Here is a 22,393-nt window from a genome sequence, read left to right on the forward strand (position 1 = left end):
AACCTGCAGGTTTATATAGAAAATGTGTATGATGTTAGGAATCATACTAAAATCACCTATCCATAAAAAAAATGCTCAACTTAAAAGTGAAACAAGGCTCAGCGTGATTTATGATAACATTACTGACTCAATTTCAAGCAAAATGAGCTCAATTACACAAAGAGAATACAGAATTGTGAATGATTTGAAATGGGTAATTAAACATTGGCAGGGGCAAAAGGAACAAAAATAAAAAAGAAAGATCCTAAGATAGGGATTTATTCAAGTAAAATCAACATTAATTCTAGCTGTTTTTATAGTGATGGTTCAGATGAGTTTTGTATATATTCGTTCAAAAAATAACATTTAGTTTTGGTTTCTGCTTATAATGTAATAAATAGGATGATTATTAAATAAAATTTGAAAAAGTACTCAAAGGCATAACACAGAAAATGAAAAACCATTAATATTTGTATTATTTTGAAGTAACATTTCTCCTCTATCTTCCTGATGTTTAAAAATACTTATATAATGTGTATATATTGGGTGCCCCATAACTTTCTCTCTTTTTTTAAACTAAAGAAGAAGTTATATATCAAAAACTAGATGTGTTCTTTGGACTTTGCCCAAAGTGCAGGCATCTCTCAAATATTCAGTCCAGCCTATTTGATTTCAGGAGTCATGAAGCTGCTTCTCACCGAGATAATACCGTTAAGAGATCGCTGTTCTTCAAGCAGTCAGACAGGTTATCCACAGCAGCTTCCAACGTAAGGAGTGCCTCCATTACGTAACCCTGCCAGACATGCAAAGATAACATTTTGTACTGCTTAAAACTCCTGCTCACTTCCTGAAGATAAATTTAATTAACGCAAACTTTATTCAGTCTAATGTTAATATCATTGAGGGCTAGACAGCCATTGTTACTGTAACTGACCAAGTCTAAAAACAAATTTTAAGGGCCCCTTAGGAAATGCAGATGGCTTAGCCGTTAGCAGGTAGTCACAAAGATCTATTTCCCGAGATCTGAGGTCCTGAACAGCTCAATGTCATTTGAAATCCAACAGGGAGAGGGCAAGGCTAAAGATGGCAGTCATGGCCCCTTGCTGAGGGGGATGGTGGGCATTTGAAAGACAGAGTGGCAATGTCTCAGCCAGAGATGAAGAGCTGAGGTATGAGAAGGGCTGTGCCTCAGCAGTATTTTGAAGAGCACATCCAATGGCCGGAAAGAGGAAAAGAGGCTAGAGTTCACAGGTGTGCAGGTCTCCTAGGTTGTAGTAACTTTTCTGATGGAAAAGAAGGGAAAGAAGGGCTTGGCTCAAGCTGCAGAGCTTGTAATGCCCTTGGCTTTCAACCAGCTCCCCAGTCCTTGGGCTCTACCCAAGGGTCTTTCTTCTTGTGGTATCTACTCCCTCCATTACTTCTTCAGCTCTCTCAGTGTACTGAAGGCTAGCTATACAGAGAGGGGTGGTGCTTTGCATAGACACAATGGAGATCCCTTCTCTGTGTAGGGAGACAGCACAACTGCATCCTAGCTCGGTGACAAAAAGACAAAAACAATACAAATAATTCCCCGATTCCCTGTCAAATAAAACCAACAACAAAAACCACCAAGGAGTCCCCAAGGGGTTTTCAGTGGTTGGCTCAATAAAACAATAGCTACTGGATTTCCAGAACAATGCTCCTTGAAGTGTTTTTTGTAAATATAAAAGTTAATCTCTAAAATTTTTTTTAAAAAATTATATATGCCCAAATGGTTGGAATAATTGCGAGAGAAAGAAGGCTCAAAGAAAGCTGTTAAGGCTTCATCTTTGACATGAGAGAAGGAGAACACATTCAGCGGTCTTTCCTTCCATACCTGAATCTCATCTCCATGTTCTCCGATCACCTCCACCAGTCTGGAGAGAAGGTCAGACAAGGCGTGTGCTGACAGAGGTTGCTTGAGCGCCCGGAATATCTGGAAGGACCGACCGGCATAGTGCCTCGAGGAGCTTGCAAGGGCCGTCTGCAACGCAACTTCACTCAAATGTTGCTCCAGGTGGAAACCTAGGCACCAAGGGGTCAGAGGTAGGTCAACTGATACTCCTCAAACCATGAGGCACCAGTGATCTATAGGCGTCAGTCAGGTTACCTGCACAGAGCTGCCTCCTGTTGGTACTTGTTTAGGAATTAACCATTTTAAAATAAAAAAAAACACAAAAACCCAAATTTGGATAGATCTTAAAGAGGCATAGTGCAGTAGAAAGAGTCAGAAGCTTTGAAGCAAGAAGGTTCTAGTTTTGAACGAGGGGTTTTGAGACTCTGGGAAAGAAATGTATTCTCTATGAGCCTGTTTTCTTATTTTTAACTGGAGAATAATAGTATCCATCTCCTAGAGTTGTTGTTGAAATTCAACAATTCAAAAAATGCTTTTAGTACAGCGTCTGACACATAACACCGACTCACAAATGTATTCTTGTTTATTGCCCTATTATTTTTCTACACTGTTCTTCTGAACTACTTTTTGCATGGAATACTTTCACTCCTGTTTTCATAAAAGAATGTGTTGGGAACAAGTTTTCAGAGTACTTGTGAATGTAAAAGAAAGATGTTAGTGGATCTAGTCAATTCTAAACACAACCAAAGCCTATAGCAAAGTCATCGCTCTTCAGAATAGTCTATAAATATGCAGATATTGAAAAGTAGATGTTGCCAAGAAGGCAGCCATCATTTAAACTCTCGCCTGAATATTGGTTCTTCCAATAGCATGAAGGTTGTCTCAGTCATCAGAAAACCACTTGATCAGATGAAAAGAAAATGTAAGGTAAAGCACATGGTTGAATTCTGGGCCACTATCTGTACTTTCTGCTGTGTCTCTCTGCAGGAGAAAACCTGACTACAAAGTCAGAGGACCCGATGAAAACAGTGATTTTGGCTGTCTCTGTGATCTAGAGGGCTCTGTGGTACATTTGATTGTTACATAAAAGTGAATCAGGGAGGATAATTTAACGTCATTGTTCTTAGCTGCTGCTGGGCTGTTTGACCCTAGGGGCCTGTAGATTATATAAGAAAATGTTCCTGCAGAGCAGACAAAGGGTCCTGGAAAATGGAGTTAGGCATGCGTACTCAGGGTAGTAAACACAGGATTAAACCCATACAGGCAGTTCACAATTTAAGAATGGATCATGTTTCAAAACAGAATTTGTCACCTTTATTTTGTTTTATTTTCCTACTTAATTTCATTACGTGTGGGGTTAGATCCTCCGTTGATGAACTAAAACGTTATTTACATCACCATGGACCTGAAGGCTAGAAGGACACTAGGAGGATTGCAGAATCCCAGCGCAACTATGACAATGTCCTTAAAGAAATGCTATTTAATGTGTCACACAGCAACCCTACATTTCCCAGCCTTTCCTGCAGCTAGGTGTGATCTCATGGCCTGAGTCCTGGCCAGTGGAATGTGAGAAGAAACCCTGGATGCCACGTTTGAGCTTGGCGTGGTGTAAATCCCTCCTGAGTAATCCTCCACCTACGCTCTTCCTCCACCTGCTGGCTGGGCAAGGAGGGTTGAGGAGAGGCCTCTGAGTAATGGGGGTGACAGAGCCACAGGACGGAGGTCTTTGAAGCGCCATGTGGAAGGCCACTGGACAAACATCTACCCTGGCCTGTTATAGGATCTAGAAGTAACCTTCTACCGTGTTGGCCTCCGAACTTTGGGGGCTGTGTGTTACAGCAGCTATGCTACCCTGATTAACACAAGTGTTCCTGGAACACGTTTTATCCTGCTACAGTGGGGACGGGCACAAAGCAGGGCTGTACAGGGAAACCGTAGTGAGTAAGAGTATCTGGGGTACGATGTGGAAAGACCTCTAAGCACCCTCTGAGGAAATAGTAAAGGGATTTGTGTGTTTTCTCATTTTTATTATCTTCATACAATCTAAGATTTTAGACAAATTAATGGTTCACACACAAACAATAAATTTATTCCTTTGGGTTATGTTCAATTACTAAATGACTTTTAAGTGGGGGAAATACCGAGGTAAGAGGCCTTAATATTTCAAAAATATTCCAAAGGAGACATTCAAAACAAGAAACGTGAATCCTATTACTGAAATGAGTTTCTCATGTCAGTTTATCAGTATTTTTTTTAAAGCACCCTGTGATAACTAGAAGAGATGTGATTAGTCTGGAATGTTTCGAACTGTGAGGTGTGCTAATCATCAGAGGAGCTGGGAAAGCCGGGGAGCCATCTTTCCTGTGGCCAGCCTGGTGTGGGGGAAGAAGGTAGGGACACTTGTTGCATCATGCTGGGGAACCAAATTTAAATTTCACATGCAAACCGGCCCCGGCCAAGTTGAATCTGAATGGTATACAGCTAAGGGCTTAAACATCACAATCCGGCTATAGTCTAAATAAGAATCATACTGTGTTCAGAATATTGAATGATCATTAGCACAGGAATTACTAGCAAATACTCTCAAAGTTAACATTTTATCACAAAATTCTTTTTCTAACCAGTTTTCAAGTCTGACAATTTTTCACAGCTGAGTCTGAATATAGTCAATAAGATTTACTACTCATGCCCTTCGTTTTGTAATATTTAAAAATTTGAGTATACTTGACACACAATGTCACACGAGTTTCAGGCATACAACATAGTGATTCAACTTCTCTATATGTTACGCTGTGCTCACCAGAAGCGTAACTACCATCTGTCACCACACAACACTGTTACAATATCATCCACTAGATTGCCTGTGCTGTGCCCTTTTTCCGTGACTTATTCATGCTGTGACTGGGAGCCTGTACCTCCTACTCCTCTCTACCTGTTTTGCCCATGTCCCTACTCCCTTCGTTCCAGCAACAATCAGTTTGTTCTCTTTATTTGTAGGTCTGATTCTGCTTTTATTTGTTTATTCATCTGTTTTTTAGATTCCACATGTGAGTAAAATTATATATTTTCTTTTTCTCAGTCTGACTTACTTTACTTAGCATAATACCCTCTGGGTACAGCCCTGTTGTCACAAATGGCAAGAATCTCATCCTTTTTTGGCTGCATATATTATGATATATTCTATTATATATTCCATTATATGTGTTTATTATGTATATGTATAATATGTCTATTATATGTAGTGGAATATATATGGAACGGATACATATCTCCATCTATACATACACACACACATCTTCCTTATCCATTCATCTGTGGGTGGACACTTGGGTTACTTCCCTATCCTGGCTATTGCAAATAATGCTGCAATAAACATAGGAGAGCATGTATCTTTTCAATTAGTGTTTTCATTTTCTTTGAATAAATGCCCAGTATAAAATTATTGAATCACTTGATATTTCTATTTTTAATGTTTTGAGGAAATTCCGTATTGTTTTCTATAGCGACCGTACCAATTTACATCCCCACCAACAGAGCCTGAGGGTTCCTTTTTCTCCACATCCTTGCCAACACTTGTTATTTCTTATCTTTCTGATTCTAGTCATTCTGATCGGTGTAAGGTGATATCTCATTGTCATTTTGATTTGCACCTGATGATTAGTGATGTTGAGCATCTTTTCATATGTGTGTTGTGTCATGGCCTTCTTTAAACAAAATTAATATTATAGGGCATAGTTTAATTCTAGTGAGGTAAACGAAGCAAGGAGAACAGTGACCTTTGGGAATTACTTGATAGAGCATAATGCAAAAATACATGATATTAACAATCACTCAGTTAGGCACATCTGAAATAAGCCTCAAAGCTCCCCAGTGAATATTCTTCTGCTATCAATGCTCAATGCAGAACTATATATACTATACACACACACACACACACACACACTATATGCAGAACTATATATATATATGAAGTGTGTGGTCATAATGGGAAGAATATGCTCCCATTACATGGAATGTTAGAAGTGGCATTTGGGGAAACAGGATAAATTACCTGATTTGGAGTCTTTAAATACAGATACAACATGACGTAGAAAATTAGTGAGCTGTTCAGCACTCTTTGAATTTTGATTTTTGGGTGTGATGTCTTCATGGCACCAAAGTGGACCAAATGCCCTTAAATAAAACATACAAAATGTTAAAAATATAACCATTTAAATATAATCATTTTGCATTTTTAAAACCATGTATGCAGTTGTAACTCCAAGGGCACAATATGATTTTTAAATTTTACTGATTAATGTGGGGTTAATTTCAGTCTTGTAAAACTTAAGAGCATACTCAAAACAGATCTAGTTAATTTACGGAGGTATATTTTTTCTTATGTTTTACTCACAAAATGAAAACCTCACAAAATTTACTCACGAAATTAAAACCTCTCAATTCACCAGAATAGTGTTTACACATAATAGGCGCTACATGTTTGTCAAATAAAGTGATATAAAATGTTAATTAAAATATAGGTTTAGACATAGACTCTATTTGTACATTTTAGATTTGCAGAGAGAATTGCTTTTATCAGGATCATATCATTAGGCTATCAAATACTGTAGAAACAAATTGAAGATACAGCCTCTGATGTCTACTTGGTTTTCAGCAGGAAGAACAGGATGGAGCCAGATGTGAGAATTTCAGAGAACACTCTTCCCAACACGTGGTACTGACAGTGTTGAGTGGTGAGCACTTTTATTCTCCACAAACCATTCAGGTCTCTGAGATACCCTGGTTGTAGGCACCATCAGCCCCCTTCTGAAGCTTCCTGTTCATTAAAACCTATATTGAGCTGAGAGCTGCAAAGAATACTCTGAAATTAACTGAGGAAAGAAAATGCTTTTCTCATTTTTTGCATTAATTGATACATTGATGGAAGAAAAATCGTGGGTATCAGATAACGTCTATACAGACTAGACTTCCGGGATTTAATGCACTGAGAAAGGAGAGCAGTTCCTCCCCCCATGCAGCATGGTTTTCTTAATACAAATACTGGACCCTGGGATGCTGGAAATTCTGAAGCCTTACAAGCTAAATTGTTCAGTAGGAGAACCAGAAGACAAAAAGACAAGAAACAGGATTGCTTGTAGCTTTTCTTGATTTTGATCATCAGTTTGCTTCCTTTCCTATCATGCTTCCTATTGTTTCTGACTTCCATTTATCAATGACTCTGGATTAGAGGAGCAGACAATGGTCCCCTCTGCAGCTGCTCCTGGGTCGACCATGGCTAATATATTTGGTTTCCAGAGCAATGTGCTTTGCCAAGTCTCAGAACTCCCAGATCCTGGCAGCTCTAATAGATGATTAAAGTCATCCTCACGGCGGGGCGCTACTGTGTCCTGTCTCCATCTGCTGCATTGTCTTTGTCCGTGAAACCTCCCGCCCATCAACTGTGCCATCAGTAGGATCTTAGACAACTTCTGCCAGGATCTACCTGGTGCACAGACTCCAGCAGATGCAATTTTGAAGAGAAAAGAAGGCTTTGCTAAAGCCGTGGGCTCGCTTTTCCATCTGTCTGGTTTTAAACAGATGACATTTCCCCCCCCAAAGAATAACCTAAAGACAGGCCCCTGTCTCCTGACCCCTCACTACCTGGTCGTCAGAAACTCAATGAGCTTGTTTGCCTTCTCATCCGCTTCAGCAGTTGTGTCTGTGTCCTCCACTTCCTGGGTCATCTGCGGGAGGTTCCCGCTGCTGCCCCCCAGACTGATGCTGGAGGACGTGGAACTGGAGCTCAGCCCCGAGTCTGGCACTGGGGATGATTGGTCCTCTCTCAGGAAGTCAAAGCCACCTGGTGGGACAAGAAGGTCAAGGCAGAATGTGCTAGGCAGGGTGCTTCATGTGGTTAGGAGGTGAGCAAACAGAAGTGCGTAGTTATTTAAATGTTTTGGAGAAAACATTTGATTGTGGCTGTGGTTATGATGAAATGAGACTGATGTTCTTTCCTTGCTTCTGGAATAGTTGCACTGCCGTGTAAACCAGGGTGTCTTTGGTAATAGGGGTGTGACCTGCTGTTTTCTACTCTCGTGTATGAATCGATTCTTTCTGCAAAAGAAGTGGGGTGTGTATGTGTGCGGTGCGTGTGTGTGCATATGTGCACACGCATGCACATGTGCACAGACCCACAAACAGTTCCACTATACATGTGGACCCAACTGTGCTGTTCATAAATTATTCCTGGGTATTAGACTACTTAAATCGGTGAAATGATACCATTTTTGAGGATACCAGCACCTAGTAATTGATAAGTTATACACAAGGTTTTGAGTAAGTGAACTTACAACTGTAAATATGATGTGCATATTAATATGTCTTAATAAAATACATTGCATGGCAGTCCAAGAAATATGGTAGAAATAAATACTATATATTTTTTTCCCACCTCATATTTGGTTATCATTCTACATCTCTGGATGTGTTATTGGTTTGACAATGTATATACACAACCATCCCTTTTCTCCTACTTAATAATCATAAAAAGCCCATAGTATCCGACAGATACCCTGAAATAGGAGGAGCCGTAGGCCTGACTATCATCCCTGCCATTTATTGTGCAGTCTTAGGGAGTTTATATAACTTCTCTGTACCTTAGTTTCCTGTTATGAAAGAGTAAGACAATAATTTCTATCACACAATCACATAAGATTTTAGCCTGGATTTAAAAGCAACCATAGTTGAAACTAGGTGTTCAGTAAGTATTAGTAAATGTTTATGAAGAGGAGACATTTTCTAAACCCTTCGTACACCTATTCCACGTATGCTATAGAGTCAATCATTTTAGCTGTCTGTTGTTTGTCTTGACTCTGGTATATGGTGTTTTGTTCTGTAAATCTCCACTTTATGCCACACCGGTGGTATAGTGAATACAAAACTGATGCACTCAGGGATACACAACCTGATGGACATTACAATGTTCTCAGTCTAAGACCATATGCTTAATGGAATACATCCTTATCGTGGGGAATTAGGACAGCCAGAAGTCTTCAGATTCTTTTAATTAAACATCTACAGTAAAGAGAGTTTTATGTCTCTGAGTGGCTATTGATGGGTTATTTTCAATAAAGTATAGCTTGGTTTAAAATAAAGGGCTGAAACTGAGATCAGTAGTCCTGATGTCTCAGACTTAGTGACTTCATGTTTGTTTTCCAAAGAAATATCTTAACGTCTGTCAAAGGACAAGACAGCACTGAGTACAAGTGATGAGTAAAAGGCACATCCTCTTCAAGATTATGAATAAATCTTGGTGACATATGAAGTGCCATACCATATCCAGTGCCAATGTAATGTACAAAATAGTCAGGAATGTTAGTTCATTCTCATTTTAAGATATTTTAAATGTTCTGATTCTAAATGAAAACCACTGGCCAACCCTTCTGGGAAAGTTTTCATGAATAGCTCAAAACAGCAGAGTAATTTGACTCAAACATGACTCAGCTAATGCTTTCTGTTCTCATTTCTAAGAAGAAAATTTTGGTTTCAAAACAGCAATGGTTCTCAGTAGACTTCCACTCATGGTGCCTTCCAGAAAAATCAGACACTTTAAAAAAGTGAAAATTCCTTCAGGGGAACTGGAAGGTACACAAGTGATACATCGGGCACCCTGGCAATGACCTGCTCTCAAGGTGATGGAGAAGGTCACTGTTTTGTGCATTCTGATCCTTCCGTGTTTGAGACTGATGCTTTTGGCCAAAGGGCATCTTAATTTTCAATGTTATCAGTAGGAGCATATTTAATGAGAGCAGCAAGCATAATAATAAGGAAAAAGACATTTGAAAATATTCAATAATGAAGAAGGATTTTGAGAACCACGTTAACCATCAGGTGGAATGGTGTATATTAATGGTGCTGCTACTTGCTCACTTGGAAAGTTGGGGGGTGATCACATTAGGGAAGTTAATTTGGGCTCCAGTGACACTGTGTAAGTTATCTTCGCATTTGTGATTCTGTCTCAGGCTCTCTGCCACTCCTTTCATTACCTGTGTAGAGATACTCTGGTTGATAAGCTGGCTGAACTGTGAGAGTCTTAGCTTCGCCCATCTCTCGAGTCTGCAGGAGCACAGAAGCAATGGCATGAAAATTACTGTTGCAAGAGAGGGCAATCAAGAGGTGAAGAAGCAATTTTTTGCTGTGTTCAAAGACTTCAGGCCGGTAATGGTCCAAACCTGGAACAAAACAGTGGAATCTCTTAGTATAAACAAGTTTTAAGCTCGTTTAGATTCCAGGGATAGTAAAGATTCCAAGTCACTCGGGAGGAACATGTTAAAAGAATGTTCGGTTTTCTTTGTTATTGTTTGTGTTACCAACATAAAGAAGTTGGGCTTAGGAAAAAGAAAATGCCTTATTCCTCAAATCAAGTGTTCTCATAAAATGCTGATAGATGGACTTTTCTTGACCTCTCAGCAGCATTTGACATGGTTAGCATTCCTCCTTTGTGGGATGTTCTCTACCCTGGATCTCCCTGTTAACTGAAGGATTCTAACTTTGTTCGTCTCTAACTAAACTTCTGAATCTCCCTGGCTTGTTCCTCTCCCCCTTTTTGCTCTATAATCTGGCTCTTTTAAAATCTCAGTGCTTGGCCGACTGTGCTCTACGTTCTTTTTCTCTTTGAGCTGACAGTGTCTCATGGCTTTAAATTTATCACATCTAGCCAAAGACCCTCAAAGAGGCCCCACTTGTTTTGGGTATCTTTTTAGGTATAGCATTAACAAGGTACCACTCTATATTGCAGTAACAGGGCAATTTTAAACAATGACCAATCAACTGAAATTGTAGAGCAGATGTCACACAGAAGCAATGAAAAATGGAAGAGACTAAATCTTTCAGAAATGAGGAAAGCAGGATGTCAATGTAAAAGGAAGGCTCTCTGGATTACAGCTATAGGTCTTTGATCCTATTGGCTAGAATTCCTCTTAGATCCAGTCTTACCTAAGAAGACAGCATGAAGTAATAATGGTAGATGAAGAGCCCAATCTTCTCTCACACTGTGATCCACCACCATCTCAGTCATAAAAATAACAGCAATATTGCACCTAATCAATGACATGATGAAATTAATGTAACTTCTGAAGAGGATGGAAATACATTGATAGATCATTAAGTCACAGTTAAATACAACTCATAAGCCCTGCTGAAGAATTATGTAAGACCCTTATTCCAGGGAAATGGAGTTTAATTTCTGACATAGCACAGAACTCCATAAAGAGAAGAAATGTTGGCTGAGTTGATCACATAACGGGGAGACTTACTAGTCACTCGGTAATAAGAGCTGAAGAAGGAACAATTACTCACAACCTAAAAATCATCACAGAATGCATATCCATATCCAGATTGCATCAAGGAAAAATTCCAACTTATAAGGCAGCTTTGCACACTGGTTAATATTCAACCAAACTCTACAAATACACTGACAGCTACAAGTTAAGTCGTGCATGGTCTGATTTCAAAGGTCATTTCATTTGTTGGGACCTGGAATGATCTCCCTCCCTTCATAGGAGGAAAAGTCCAGCCAAAGTTAAGCAGTCGTTTTCCTCTACGCACACATGCTACTTACCTATGGAGAGGCCCCCGGGGAGTGATGGTCTCTGGGAGGTAGTCAACCAGGGGGGCCCAGCATCCTCCAGTACAAGGCATGGGGAGGGGCTGTGGTTGTTTGGTCTCTGTAATAGTCAACAGCCAGCCCGTGTAGGGAGAAATCGGGTCATCTATCGGGTGAGAAAGACAAGCGTGTGTTATTTTTAGGGAGAGATGATTTTTGTTTTCCCTACTTGGTGTTTGTAGAAAGAATCTTACAAATTTAGGCTAGTAAAAATAACTTTCTAACCATCTCATTTGGTGAGTATGAATTATAGGATCAATGGGTTAGAATCACTTGATTAGATTTTTTAGTCCCTTTATTTTTTGATAATCTAATACACAATTATGCATTACAGAGCAATGGGAAATACAGACATGCAAAGAGAAAACATTAAATCATGCAAATTCTCATCACTGTGAGAACTTGGTTTTTCTCCAATCTTTCCCATTTCAGTAAAATGCAACTCCATATTTCCATTTTGCTCAGGGCAGGAGCCTTAGAGCTATCCCTGATTTATCTTTCACATCTCACATCCAACTCATAATCATGATAATAATGATGAGGATAACAATAAGAATAAAAATAATAACATTAGGAGCTAACACAGGGAGTACTTCCTTTATGCCAGGCACTGTTCTATGCATTGCACATATTCTTTTAGAAGATTCATTTATTTATTGGGGGGGGGCAGGAGGAGAGGCCCGATGTGGGGCTAGATCTCACAACCCCAAGATCACGATCTGAGCCGAAATCAAGTCAGATGTTCAACCAACTGAGCCACCCAGGCGCCGCTGGCATTGCACATGTTAATAGCCCAATAATAGGTACCTCTTACCCCTACTTTACGGAGGGGAAACAGAGGTTAGGCAACCTGGCATCATATTCAGTGAGCTCTACCTTCAAAACATATCCAGAATAAGACCACTTTTCCCCATCTCCATCACTGCTAGTGTAAGTCACCACACTCTCTCACATGGAGACTGCAATGGCCTCCCTACTTCCATCCTTGCCCCTCTACTGTCTGTCTTCCACAGAGCAGCCAGAGTAATCCTTTTAAAACAGAAGTTCATCCATGTCTCTCTCTCTCTCTGCTTGACACTCTCCAGTGGCTCGCCTTTCCACTCAAAATGAAGTCCAAACTCCACACCATGGCTTTTAAGGCTTTACAAGGTCTTCCTGCTATTACTCTCTTGGCTTATCTTCTACTACCATCCTCCTTGCTCATTCTGGCTTTCTTGCTGTTCTGTGATCACACGAGACACTGTCCAGCTTCAGGGCCTTCACCTCTAGCATTCCCTTTGGCTGCAGTGCTCTTTACCAGAGGGCCCATGGCTCCTTTACTTCACACGGGTCTCTGCCCAAGTATCAATTTACTGTAGAGGATTTCCAGGATCACTCTATTTAAAATCTACCCCCACCCCCAATCACTTTCTGTCCTCTCACTCTGCTTTAGTTTTCCTTCCTGGCACAGATCACCCATTCATCAGCACGGAGTACCTCTTTTGACTCTCATATAAGCTCCACAACAGCAGAGACTTTATTTTGTTCATTGTTGTTTCCCTAGTACCCCGAACATATAGTAGGGAATCAACAAATAGTTTTTGAACTAATGAACTTCCTCAACAATATGCTTAAAGTAAACAGCAATGAGTTTCAAAACAACTTAACCTTACACTTAAAGGAGCTGGAAAAAGAACAAACCCCAATCCAGCAGAAGGAAGGAAATAATAAAATTAGAGCAGAAATAAATGATACAGAAACTAAAAAAACAATAGAACACATCAGTGAAACCAGGAGCTGGTTCTTTGAAAAGATCAACAAAGTTGATAAACCTCTAGCCAGACTCAGCATGGAGCTCCTTCTTAGAATGCTCTCAATAGAGGTCAGTGGCATTCAAAGACAAGCAGGCCCACTGGAGGGCCACATGATATGAGCCAGGCACATGGCTTCGACAAGCTGGCTCAATCCTGGGATAGGTTTTAGTGTATTAAGAAGAAGGATATATTAGATCATCTTTAGGCAATTTCTACCATATGTAGATTTTCTTGGCTGCACTCTTGAAAGGCAGTGAGAGGTAACAGATTCAAGGATCCTGGTCCCGTGTAGAACGCTGTCCTTAGCGGTTAGCAGAGCCAGTGGAGGGGGTATCTATCCATTGTGAAGACTGAGGCTTACAGCAAGGGTGGGCACGAGGACACAGCCCCCTTCTGGGATGTCAGGGAAGGGAGTTTTCCAGGGGCAAGGTCAGGATTTGCCTCAGAAAGCGACTGTTAGGTCTTACTAACACACCCAAAATCGAGCAACTGGAACCCTCTAAATTCTATGCCATGAAGCTTGGCCACAACAGTTTTAGCCCAGAAAAAAACGTAAAGCATATGTGACAGTTCCTCATCTCAGACCTCCCAGTAAATTACCTACAGAATGTTCCACTTTCAGCAAATTAACGTTTTGAGTAACTATCTAGGATAAGCTAATTGCAAAATGTACTTCTAAGTAATCAGCTACTCTATAATAAAACTTAAAAGGAGAGCAGAAATGGGAAGAATATCAAAGAATTAAGAAAAAGAGAAACTTGTGAGATTTCTGTTAGGGAAAGTATATATTTTTCTTTGTTTCAATGATGTTCTCAGATACACATCTGATCAGCAAAAATGTGCTGGATTTTTAGTGATTGGATTAGGAATAAGTGGGCCTAAAACTGGTTTTCTACAGTTAGGTCTACATCACTAGGACTCAGCTTCGATCCAGCTCAAATAGTTGTATCCATATTATAGGGTTAAATACACTAGCATATGGCCTTCGAGAATAATCCAGATATTTTAAGTAGTCCTAAAAAAGCTTACATCATATTGGTAGGAAGATTTTTATAGATCTGGGTCTAAATCTGTTTTTTGTCCATTTTCCTCAAGGATTTTTTTTTTTTTATAATAGAAAAATACTCTCAAGAGGCTGCACACAGTCCTTCCATCTGGGTAAACCCAGATTATGAAGCCCTGGGGCACTAGGTCTCTCCTGATTCCTTCTTACTCTTTCTATCTCTAATGATCCTCCCAGGAATTCAGGGAGAAAAATAATCACCCTTCACATACACCAGAAGTGTGGCCATACGGTTTTGGAATTGAGCCTACCAATTTTGCTTTTCTTATGGCACAGGCCATTTCCATCCTTGTGTAGCTAGAACCAAAAATATATCAGGGAGGACTCAGTTACCAAAGTCCTAAGGGGATCTGTGCCCTATTAGACGTGCTGCCTCCTCCAGAAACCCAGAGTTAACTTCTATTACTTAAACACATAGAAAACGATCTTAGTATATATTTTCTGGGTTTTTCTGTGATGAGAATATGGTTTGAGTAACTTGATTTCATTTTCTCTTACAATGAATAATTTAAAATAATAAGCTCTCAGTCCCCAAATGACATGCTATGAACTGGAACTTCTCTGGTCAATAACCACAACCATGTAAAAGATATTATTGATACACGACTCAACTGGATTCAAATTCTGTACCAAAATTTTCCTATTAAAATGCTGTTTATTTTATGCTGGCACAACAAGTTTATAAAACAACATTTCTAGGTGAAATAGATGCCATGATGATAACATTAGACTTCTTTTTATGCCTTTCGCAACTATTCACTATAGTTTTTTTTCTCTTCACAAATACTTCCATTATTTTTTTTGTTCCTAAAGCCAGTGATGTGTTTATGTAATGACACAATTATCTCATTTTCTTATAATTAGCCTCTGAAATTCACTATTTATGTATTTTCTTTTTTTTTAAAGAATTTATTTATTTGACACACAGAGAGAGATAGTGTGAGAGAGAGAGCACAATCAGGGGCAGAGGGAGAAGCAGGCTCCCCGCTGAGCAAGAAGCCGGACATGGGGCTCAATCCCAGGACCCTGGGATCATGACCTGAACTGAAGGCAGCCGCTTAACCAACTGAGCCACCCAGGGGCCCCTATGTATTTTCAAGAGGATTGAAATTACTTTATTATAGCGTTTTCTACCAAATTCTATGTTCTAGACCCAGAGCAAAGAGATACAATTTAAAGGGATTAACTGGCAAAGACAGCAATATTCCTGATGTAAAATCCACAGTCACAGAGTGGGTTTTTTTTTTTTTTCGTTTTGTTTTGTTAAAGAGAGAGAATGAGCAGGGAGAGCGGCAGAGGGAGAGGGAAAAACAGACTCCCTGCTCAGCAGGGAGTCCGATGCGGGGCTCCATCCCAGGACTACGGGATCATGACCTAAGCCACAGGCAGATGCTTAAACGACTGAGCCACCCAGGTGCCCCTAGAATGTTATGTTTTGTTATGCTTGTCACATTTTGGCGGGGGGGGGGAGGGTAGGATTTGACTACTTCACCTTTTCATGATGCCATTTTTTTTTCTGTCCTCCAATTCTGAGTTACTGTTGCATAGCAACCAGACTTTTCTTGAACCAACAACTCTCCATTTCTCAGCTACTACTCTCCTCATCTGTAAAATCTAGTCCCATCTAAAACTGATGGTCAGTGCCCCTGAGATTTCAAATATTCAGTGTTTGGATGGTATGGTCCCCTGATGGGGCACAGAAAGAAGAGAAAATACAAAGAGCTTTATTTTACCTCAGATTGATAGTACTATTAACAAGTTATATAGGGATATAGGTGAAACTTAACCTATGTTAGAATATGGCAATTATATATGGATTTTAGACATCCTTTCCATTGGTATTTTCAGGCTAGAGAATTGCCTGTGCATTAAGAAGCAGAATCAGGGCAGCTGAAATATGGTGTCATTACAACTACATAGCTCTTACCCACTCTGCACATTTTCCATAAAAACAAAACAAATCAGAACAACAGCTACAAAGGCCCTATGCATTGACAAATGAACCTAACTCATGAAATACCATCATATTTACAGTTTCCACCAAATGAGACAAACAAATCCCACCAGATAGTTTACTGATTTCCTCAGCATACCGAAATGTCACAGGGAGTGTTCTTTGGTTCCAGAATTTCTGCAACTTGTGACCAAGTGATACCCTTTACCTGCTCAGTATCCACAGAAGCTGTTCAGGGCTTAAACAAAATAATGAATGCATTGACCTTTTTGGTGTTCCCACCTTCCCAGGGTATGAAGAAATTCCTGTGACAGTTATATCTCCCCGTTTAGTGAGGTTTTCACTTGGGCTACTGAGACTATGCCATTGAGAAATTCAAGGTGAAAACAGATCCTACCCTGGGCGAGCTGACTCACAGAACTTAAAAGGTCAAATCCACTCTTAAGAGAGGTCAAAAAACTGAACTGCAACATTTGTTCTCTAATGGGACAAATTCTGACTAGGCCTGCCCCAACTGCATTACCAAGGAAAAATGCCAAGAATATAAAAATATGGATTTGGGCAGTAGTTTGAAGTTTTCTAATTTTGATTTGTTCATTGCACGGCTTCTTTTTACTGTTAAGAGGCTGACTCTATGCTCACCTGCATAGTTGGATTACGTAGTTACTTAATATTTATGGACCTCTTTTTAGTAATTAGAACAGGAATAATCAAAATGTTCACTTTCCACTCCCCAACCATCTGCATTCCATCTGAACAACCTGCTGGTACTTACTTTTATCTTCATCATATGATCCTCCAGAGCTATTGCTGTATCTCGACTCTAGGCGGGTGTGGGCTCTGATGACGTTACTAAACCTTCAAATACAAGAACAACCGTTGGAAATACTGACACGTGTGTGTATGTGCTGTTACTCATAAACACATACTATTATTTAGTGGTTGAGTTTTTGGCAGTGAGTTCCAATGATGCTTTTCCTAAAGGAATACTGTAAAAACTGTACTTCAAGCATTTTGTTTTCCTTGAGAGGGCCAGTGGTCACCCTTGCTCCGAAGCACAAGTTCAAGCCTTCATAAGCAAAATATTTTAAGGCTAATATTTGGATTGAGCCAGAAAATAACATTTGTTTAGAAAGAAAATAGATATGACACTGAATAATTTGAATCCCTTATTCACATGGTAGCCTGGCATAAGGTAGGTGGTCAATAAATAATTATTGATTAAGTCAAAGTAGATAGAACTGGGAATATGCAAAAATGGTTTCATAACAAATCTTGGATTTTATCAGCTTTACAGTTTCCCTTAAAATGATCTGAAGGTTTTCAGGAAAAGGTCCTAGGTGTGGAAATGGGCTGAGTAAGGTTATACGACTTGTGCAGTGTCAACCACAGAAAGGTGGCAGGAGGAGCATGCTTTGAGAACCATGCTTCCTCTGAGCAGGTGAACAGGTGATTTTAGGACTGAGCTCTCACTCACTAGCTCTGTGACCTTGGCCAAGTCCTGTATCTCCTTGGGGACCCTATGTCCACACCTGCCAAAAAGGAATAAGAATAATACTTCACCATTTATTTCACTGGGGTTGTTGTGGGAATCAAAAAGAAATAATGCAAGAACATTTCCCAAACTGTGAGACATCCAACTCTAAGGGATTAGTTATTATATTTCTACCTTGAATTTCTAGAATGCCTTGCCTTCTCTCTTCAGGGCACCAAGGGCTTTCAAATCAATAGTATTTTTGTCATCCAAAGGCCTACATGTAGGGCAAGGGGGTGGCTAAGGGGAAGTGATGATAAAACTTTATATTTACTTTATATAAAATGGTACAGGTTTTATCTACTTAATATATATGCAGTCAAAGCCAAGAATTAAGGCTATGTAGAAATATCTGGAAAATTCAAACCAGAGCAGGTGTGTTCCCCTTCATTACTGACAGGTGTTCTGCCTTAACTGACAACAGATCAACACTCTGTTTCCCTCTAGAACACTGGGGAATGCAGGGCTACTGCTGTCCTCCAGTGTATGGAGAAAAAGAGATGCTTTAGGAAAAAGTACTGAATGTGCCATTAAGACCCCTACCTTGTCCCAGGTGTATAATCTTGGAACATCAGTGATTTAGATTTGCTGAACACAGAAATGTAACAGACTCTAATGACTTTGGTTTTATTCACCTCTTTGATGTTGGCTGTAGCTTTTTCTTTCTCCTAACACAGCCATCTTTTCCCTAATAACTCTGTATCTTTTTTTTTTTAAGATTTTATTTATTTATTTGACAGAGAGAAACACAGGGAGGGAATACAAGCAGGGGGAGTGGGAGAGGGAGAAGCAGGCTTCTCGCTGAGCAGGGAGCCCGATGCGGGGCTCGATCCCAGGATTCTGGGATCATGACCTGAGCCGAAGGCAGACGCTTAACGACTGAGTCACCCAGGCACCCATAACACTGTATTTCAAGCATTATTGTCATATCTTTTGGGCTACTGCTCTGTGCATCCATAAAACAGAACAGCTAGGACATCTGCTCAGTCTGTCTACATCAGACTGAACTTACGAAATTAGGAAAGTGACAAACCTATTACCTTTTGAAGATGTTCTTTAATCATACTTGTGCTGACAAATGCAAAGTTAAAAACAGCATAGGTAGAGCCCAGACCTCATTCAGCAAGGAACATAATCAGGGGGATGAAAGAATTCCACATCTGGAGACTTCCATGGGACAGAGAGCTCATGAACCATAAACAGTATATGCTGGCTTTCTAATCACGTTCTGGAGGGGCCAGGCAGGAAAGAATTACAGAAAGGATGACAATCCTTCTCTTTTCCTTTGAGATTCATCTAAAGGAGAGTTAGGCAGAGGTTATGAAGCCAAGACGAACATGAGGAGCAAGCCCCTTCCAGACTGTTCTCTTTACTCCGGAGAAGATCAAAACCATAGTGTAGTGAAGTACAAGCTTGGCAACAACAACAAAAAAGTAAAAACTGGCTCCTAAAATCTGTTATTTTCCTTTGCTTTCCTGGCTTGAAGAAAACAATTTTGGGTCTGGGTTTTAGAGGAATTTCAAGGATTAAGTAGACCAAATAGCTTTTTAATATCAAAGGTACATGTCTTAAGAAATATATCATGAATATCACTCTGATAAGAGAAAAACTAGAAGGACAAAATGTTTCTCTAAATTTTAACTTGCTGATTTAGCTCAAAGTAATACATAGGCAACTTTTTGTAGATTATTAATTTCTATCTCTGTATCAAGCGAGATTACCAGAAATTCATACATTTGAAGCTTATTGCTTTGGCTCCCTATGGAAAAAAAAAATCCTTTCATGGAACCTATAAATTTATCAAATAAGCATTTCTTAAGGGTTGATGTATTAAAAATAGTTATGTAGTTTGGTTCTGCATATTTTACAAACTGCTACAAACAGCTATTTTAATAAAAAAATGTGTTCACTTTGTTGTTTAATAAAAAAACCCTACACGATAAATCCTTCTTTGAATTTAGGGTAGTTTTGGGGTGCCTGGGTGGCTCTGTCAGTTAAGTGTCTACCTTCGGCTCAGGTCATGATCTCAGGGTCCTGGGATCGAGCCCCACACCATCGGGCTCCCTACTCAGTGGGGAGTCTGCTTCTCCCTCTCCCTCTGCCCCTCCCCTCCATGCTCATGCTCTCTCAAATATATAAATAACATCTTTTAAAAAAAATAATAGAAATTTAGGGTAGTTTCTGTTAGTAGCTTCCATGAATAGTTTTTATTTTTACACACTGAAAGTTATAAAATTCACTGTATTCTTCTTTTTTTACTCTGGCTCTTGAAGAACTCAAGTTTAGGTTAATACTAACTTTTAGTAGTTTTCCTTAGTGAGGACTTGAGGACTTTCAACAAAACTATCTTACCCTCCTCTTAGCTTGGCTCTTATTCCCTTATCCTTGTTTTAATGATACCATAACCTATCTGAACTTTTTGTTAATAGATATTATAGTATTAAATATTACCAAAATACATCAAAGGGCCATTAATCTAGCTGGAAAAAACATGGCATCAGGCCTGCTTCTTTGCACAACTCCATGGCGCCCCCTGGAGCCCAATAATGTATTTTGGTGACTAGTACCCCCAGGAGTTGGGTAACACAGTAGCCTGGTCAGTATTTCTGACCAACTGTATCTGCAGACCCTTTGTCTACAAGGACTTTAAAGAACTAGAAAGAACAGACTGTTCAGAAGGACTGTAAAGTAACTATCTTCTGTACTGGGGTTAGCAAGAGGGAGGGAGAAAGGGGCCAGATGGTGTTTGGACAGCTTATCTCTGGGGCTGTGAGATTTCTCCCATTTTTATTCACATACTGAATAAACATTAAAGAATTCCTACTGTGTTATAGCATAGTAGGCTTTAGGAGCATTAAGGACAGCAATATGTATGCGAGATATGTGGTTCCTGTTTTCCAAGAATGAACATCTAGTGGTTGAGACAAGTGTGTGTACAGGTACCTATAAATCAACGTGACAGAGTCTACAAGGAAGGAAGAGTAATAAGTAGATTCAAGAGAAATAGGCATCTTAGGCTGAGGGCACAGTCTACTTTCACAGAAAAGAGAGAATGTATTAGAGAAATCGTGCAGATGGAGTACAGGATCAAGGGAATAATGGTATCCTTTGGGATAGAATAGTAGTATATATATGGTTATATACATATGAATATATATAAATATGGCCAATAAAGCTATAGATAAATAGATATAGCCATTATGAAAGAACCAGATATATATGCATATGTATAGAAAGCATGGGTACATAACATCAAGCTTTCCAACGGCCAACAGAGATACAGTGAGAGAGGAGGGCAGCAAGAGTTAAACAAGCAAGCCCCTATTAGAGGTGTTCTCTGGCCTTGATATTAGAGAGGGTATTAGAGATTAGCCTCTTAATTTCAAGGGCCACCACTAAAAACTTGCGCAGGACACTCAGGACTCTGGTCCCAAAGGGGCCTTTGTAGTGAGATGTTAATATACAGACATTCATCACCTTTCTACCCTAAATAAGATTGGAAAATTCAGTCTAGACAATAAATGATAAAGAATGTTATACTCCAACTAGAAAGCAGAAATATCTTTAGAGAAATAATGTCATTATTTACCATAAGGAAGTTTCCAAAGAAGGTACTAACAAATACAGATTAAAACCATGCTAATTAATCATCTTGTATTGTCACTGATGTATGGAGTATGAAAACCTTCACTCATTTCCAAGAATGAAAGAAACGCCTCTATTAGAGATCTGTATAGGGCGAGGTCTATAATCATGATCCACTGGGTTTGGGCTTTTAACCTGAAGGAAGGCTCATGTGGATGAGCATCTGCCTAAAGGCAGTGTAGCAACCCAGGAATGAAGATACTGGGGAACCTGATAAGGGCCCGAACTGGAAATGAGCCTTCAGAACTCCAGAGGCAGTCCGTCTTATGTCAGATACCAATCCACCTGCAGCCCCCGCCATATTCTCCTGCACAGGATGAAATCCTGAGGACGGTCACGAAGCATCTGGAAGCATTATGGGTTGAGTGAATTATTTCAATTAGTTGATCTATTGAATTTTCTCCATTATGAATCTGTGTGAGTATCTCATCCTTGTTACTAATTTCTTAAGTGAAACGGCTCCTCGGGAGTTTTCACTAGAAAATTGTCAGCCTAAGGAGTTTTCGACACCATGAGAATCATTCTAGTTTTTATTTTTTAAAGATTTTATATATATATATATTTATTTATTTAGGGCGCAAGTCGGGGGAGAGGCAGAGGGAGAGGAAGAGAGAGAATCCTTAAGCAGACTCCCTGCTGAGCACGGGGCCGAACACAGGGCTCGATCTCGGGACCCTGAGGTCACGACCTGAGCCGAAATCAAGGGTTGGATGCTTAACCAACTGAACCACCCAGGCACCCCATCTAATTTTTATTTTTTTAACCTATTTTTATTTTTTTATTTAAACAATTTTTTTAAAATTTATTTGAGACAGAGAGAATGAGAGAGAGAGAGAGAGAGAGAGAGAGAGAGCACATGAGAGGGGGGAGGGTCAGAGGGAGAAGCAGACTCCCTGCTGAGCAGGGAGC

General features: G+C 39.8%; 1 protein-coding gene across 5 annotated transcripts in view; it reads right to left on the reverse strand.

Annotated features, from left to right (window-relative positions):
• Nucleotides 1-22,393, reverse strand: part of FRY (FRY microtubule binding protein) — a 447,087-nt gene that overhangs the window by 58,171 nt on the left and 366,523 nt on the right. For all 5 annotated transcript variants that reach the window (XM_027589569.2, XM_027589564.2, XM_027589563.2 and 2 more), the window contains 8 exons: nucleotides 17,081-17,163; nucleotides 11,451-11,601; nucleotides 10,826-10,929; nucleotides 9,877-10,062; nucleotides 7,493-7,691; nucleotides 5,904-6,025; nucleotides 1,835-2,022; nucleotides 678-772 (listed from right to left, as the gene is read on the reverse strand). In XM_027589569.2, the coding sequence (XP_027445370.1) occupies nucleotides 678-772; nucleotides 1,835-2,022; nucleotides 5,904-6,025; nucleotides 7,493-7,691; nucleotides 9,877-10,062; nucleotides 10,826-10,929; nucleotides 11,451-11,601; nucleotides 17,081-17,163 (1,128 nt within the window). The remainder of the gene's footprint in view (nucleotides 1-677; nucleotides 773-1,834; nucleotides 2,023-5,903; nucleotides 6,026-7,492; nucleotides 7,692-9,876; nucleotides 10,063-10,825; nucleotides 10,930-11,450; nucleotides 11,602-17,080; nucleotides 17,164-22,393) is intronic.

Source organism: Zalophus californianus, chromosome 3, assembly GCF_009762305.2.
Source record: "Zalophus californianus isolate mZalCal1 chromosome 3, mZalCal1.pri.v2, whole genome shotgun sequence".
Lineage (NCBI taxonomy): Eukaryota > Metazoa > Chordata > Mammalia > Carnivora > Otariidae > Zalophus > Zalophus californianus.